General features: G+C 53.4%; 1 protein-coding gene across 1 annotated transcript in view; it reads left to right on the top strand.

Moving 5' to 3' along the window:
• The window catches only part of LOC108802397 (immunoglobulin superfamily member 3-like), a 67,416-nt gene that overhangs the window by 46,590 nt on the left and 17,356 nt on the right, over positions 1-3,470 (top strand). The window contains exon 11 of the mRNA XM_018574257.1: positions 1,598-2,019. Within this exon, the coding sequence (XP_018429759.1) occupies positions 1,598-2,019 (422 nt within the window). The remainder of the gene's footprint in view (positions 1-1,597; positions 2,020-3,470) is intronic.

Raw genomic sequence — 3,470 nt, 5'->3', positions numbered from 1 at the left:
CCCCCCCCCCCCCGCACCATACCAGGCCACATGCCCTTGACATTTGGAGGGAGCTTTGCCGATGGGGAACGCCTGGAAAAGCACCTTGTCCCCATGCTGAGAACGAGGGCTTCTTCTTCCCACATCCCTGGCCCGGTGGGGACGGAAAGCTGTCGCTGGATGTAAACAAATGGGCGGAATAAGTCCCGTGATGTCACGACTCACTCCGCCCCTTTGTTTACCTTTTCAGAGCAGACCAGTCATTTGCGGTCGTTCTCGTCAGGATCGGTCGTTGGGGATTTTTTTTTTCTTTCGTCGAGTTGGCAATATCTTTCCATTTGAGCCTCTGAACAGTCGGTTCTGGGCGAAGTCGGCCCCGGTGTCTGTATTGCGCTCACTGCGGCGGTGTGATTACCGCGCCGGCGGTGAATCTTAAATACGTTTTCTTGTAATGACACGTTTCTGGAGACGCCGGACTAATTTATTTTACTTATTAATGCTCTTGTGTGAGGAGGGGGGATGCTGCGCAACTGCCGGCCCGCGAGCGTTCCCTTCTCGGGGGCCCTTTTGTGTCTTTTGCGGCATTGGTGGCCCCGGCGAGGCCTCATTTACATAACATATCGGTGACTTGTGGCCCCCCCCCGCCTGTGTCTATACCTGACGTCTCGGACGCCCACTCCTTGCTGCTGCTGTGTGCATTGGGTTTCCATGGGAACCGCCGTCTCCTTGGTAACGGTTGCTAGGAAAGGAGGAGGTGATGGGAGTCTGTGGGTACCAGAAGAGGAGAATTGGGGCACCGGGGGAGCGAGGAGGAACCTGGAATATTAAGCAGAGCGTAGGCGTCTGAGACGAGCTTTGGCGAGGAGACAGCGAGATCCCTGGAGTAATAACGGGGGTCACTGTGCGGTATCGGGGGGGCGGGGGAGGGGTAATTAGTGGATTCATAACCAGACGCGGATCTCATCTCCATGTCTGGGATCGTTATACAGTCCTAGACTGCAACATTGTATCACGTGCCCTTAAAGGGGAACTCCGCTGTGACTCCAATCGCTGCACATTGTCATTGAAGGATCGCCCCAGTGCAGCCAGCAATCCGCTTCAATAGCTGCTGTGATAAAACCAATTGTCTGCATGGAGGGTGAATTGTTTTTATTCTGACAGAACTGCAGTGATGGGGAGGAACAGCAAAGCACATTACTGAGCCCGGAGCAGAGCCTGCATGAGCCAATATGGCCGCCGCGCTCCCCCCGCTGAACCGCCCCCCACACACAACCCCCCACATATCAAATACACAGAAAGGATTGTAGAACATTGACATGATTCCTCCAGTTTACATCCAAATCCAAGAACATGGAAGAGTGTAGATTGCCTCTCGTTGCTGATACGCTGTCTGGGCACAAGCCAAAATGTCCATGTGAGAAGCATCTGATGGAAGCTGTCCTTCTCTAAATCACAGGCTGCGTACTATTTCCAAAGCCTGAATACATGCAGCTGCAGGCCTGGAGAAGAACAGCTTCCGTCTGCACCCGAACCCCCGGGAATGTGTTCTACATGGAGGATGTAATGGACTGCTAATGTATCCAATGATTGCTGATACTGACTGTGTATGTTTCTCTCTCTGGTTCTCTGACGTGCACTGTACACTCCCAGACCAGCCAGGACTCCCGTTTTTCGGTGCTGTGGTTCATTCAACGTCCTCCGGGTGCCGATGGGAAGCTGATCGTACGGAGCGGACCCGGGATGGAATACGGGACCTACGCCGAAGAGGCCGGTCTAAAGGACCGGCTGCAGCTGGAGGTGCTGCCCCCTGGGCAATACACCCTGACCCTGCTGGGGGCCCGACAGGAGGACAGCGGGAGCTACTATTGCCATGTGGAGGAGTGGGTGCTGGACCCCAACCAGGCTTGGTACCAGCTGGCCAAGGACGCCTCGGGGATGACCGAACTCGCTGTCAGGATGCCCGGTAAGAGGGGTGGCCTAGGAGGATGGGGGCTGAGGGAGGAGCCTAGGGAGAGGATGGGTGGGGGAGGAACCTTGGGGGTTGGGCTCAGATTGTGTGCTTTATGTTGGCTGCATTGTTCTGCTAAATTCTGCAGCTTTTTCTTTAATCTCCTAAAGTTTAACCCGGGACGTTCTGTAGTCCGAGTGTTAAAAAAACCAAAAAGCGGAACGTAAAAAAAACAACTGTAGAGTAATTTTCCCTCCATGGAGAGTAATGGGTTCCGGGCAGTTTGGTGTAAGTGGACCCAACCTCAGTCAAAACAAGAAGAGTTGGAACCCCTGTCAGGTTTTTGTGGACGTCATGACCCCTGCTGGGGAGTTTTGGCCATTGGGAAGGGAGGGGTTTAGGAGGGGCGGAGTTTAGGAGGGGAGGAGATTCTCCATCGGGGACGGAGAGACAGGAAGAAAAGAAAAAGGCTAATTTGTGTTTTTTATTGAAGGGTTAGAACATGTCGGGTTTTATTGCTGTCTTGTGTCTTCCTGTCCCGGTGACACCGGTACCCTCCCATATCCTGTCCTGGTGTCACAGGTAGGGAGGAAGTTCAGCTGTCTGTCAGATGCGGGTTTGAGGCGAACCCGAACCTACTCACGGTTCACAGTCCCGCCCAACTAATGTGCCCACCATGACCGATGATGAATTACATCGCTGGACACTATGGTTGACATATATGATGTCACTGGAGGCCATGATTAAGGTGGATGACATCACAGGACACCATGGTTGACGTGGATGACATCACGGGACACCATGGTTGACGTGGATGACATCACGGGACACCATGGTTGACGTGGATGACATCACGGGACACCATTGTTGACGTGCATGACATCACGGGACACCATGGTTGACGTGGATGACATCACGGGACACCATGGTTGACGTGGATGACATCACGGGACACCATGGTTGACGTGGATGACATCACGGGACACCATGGTTGACGTGGATGACATCACGGGACACCATGGTTGACGTGGATGACATCACGGGACACCATGGTTGACGTGGATGACATCACGGGACACCATGGTTGACGTGGATGACATCACGGGACACCATGGTTGACGTGGATGACATCACGGGACACCATGGTTGACGTGGATGACATCACGGGACACCATGGTTGACGTGGATGACATCACGGGACACCATGGTTGACGTGGATGACATCACGGGACACCATGGTTGACGTGGATGACATCACGGGACACCATGGTTGACGTGGATGACATCACGGGACACCATGGTTGACGTGGATGACATCACGGGACACCATGGTTGACGTGGATGACATTGTGATGGACGTCTTCCCATGTGTCTTTCTTTACATTGAACTCTTTGGAAATGGGTGAGGGGTACTGATGTAATCTAATGTAACCCTGTACTCATCCCCCTGGGAGGAGGAGGATACCTGGGGGCCCCCTTATTATAATGGTGGTATAAGCCCCCCCCACCAGATGTTTTTTCCCCTCAACAATGGGATAAAAAC

Source organism: Nanorana parkeri, unplaced genomic scaffold (assembly GCF_000935625.1).
Source record: "Nanorana parkeri isolate BGI_ZX_2015 unplaced genomic scaffold, ASM93562v1 scaffold2841, whole genome shotgun sequence".
NCBI classification, from domain to species: domain Eukaryota; kingdom Metazoa; phylum Chordata; class Amphibia; order Anura; family Dicroglossidae; genus Nanorana; species Nanorana parkeri.
The sequence above is the reverse complement of the archived record's forward strand: the minus strand, read 5'-3'. Positions and strand labels throughout refer to the sequence as shown.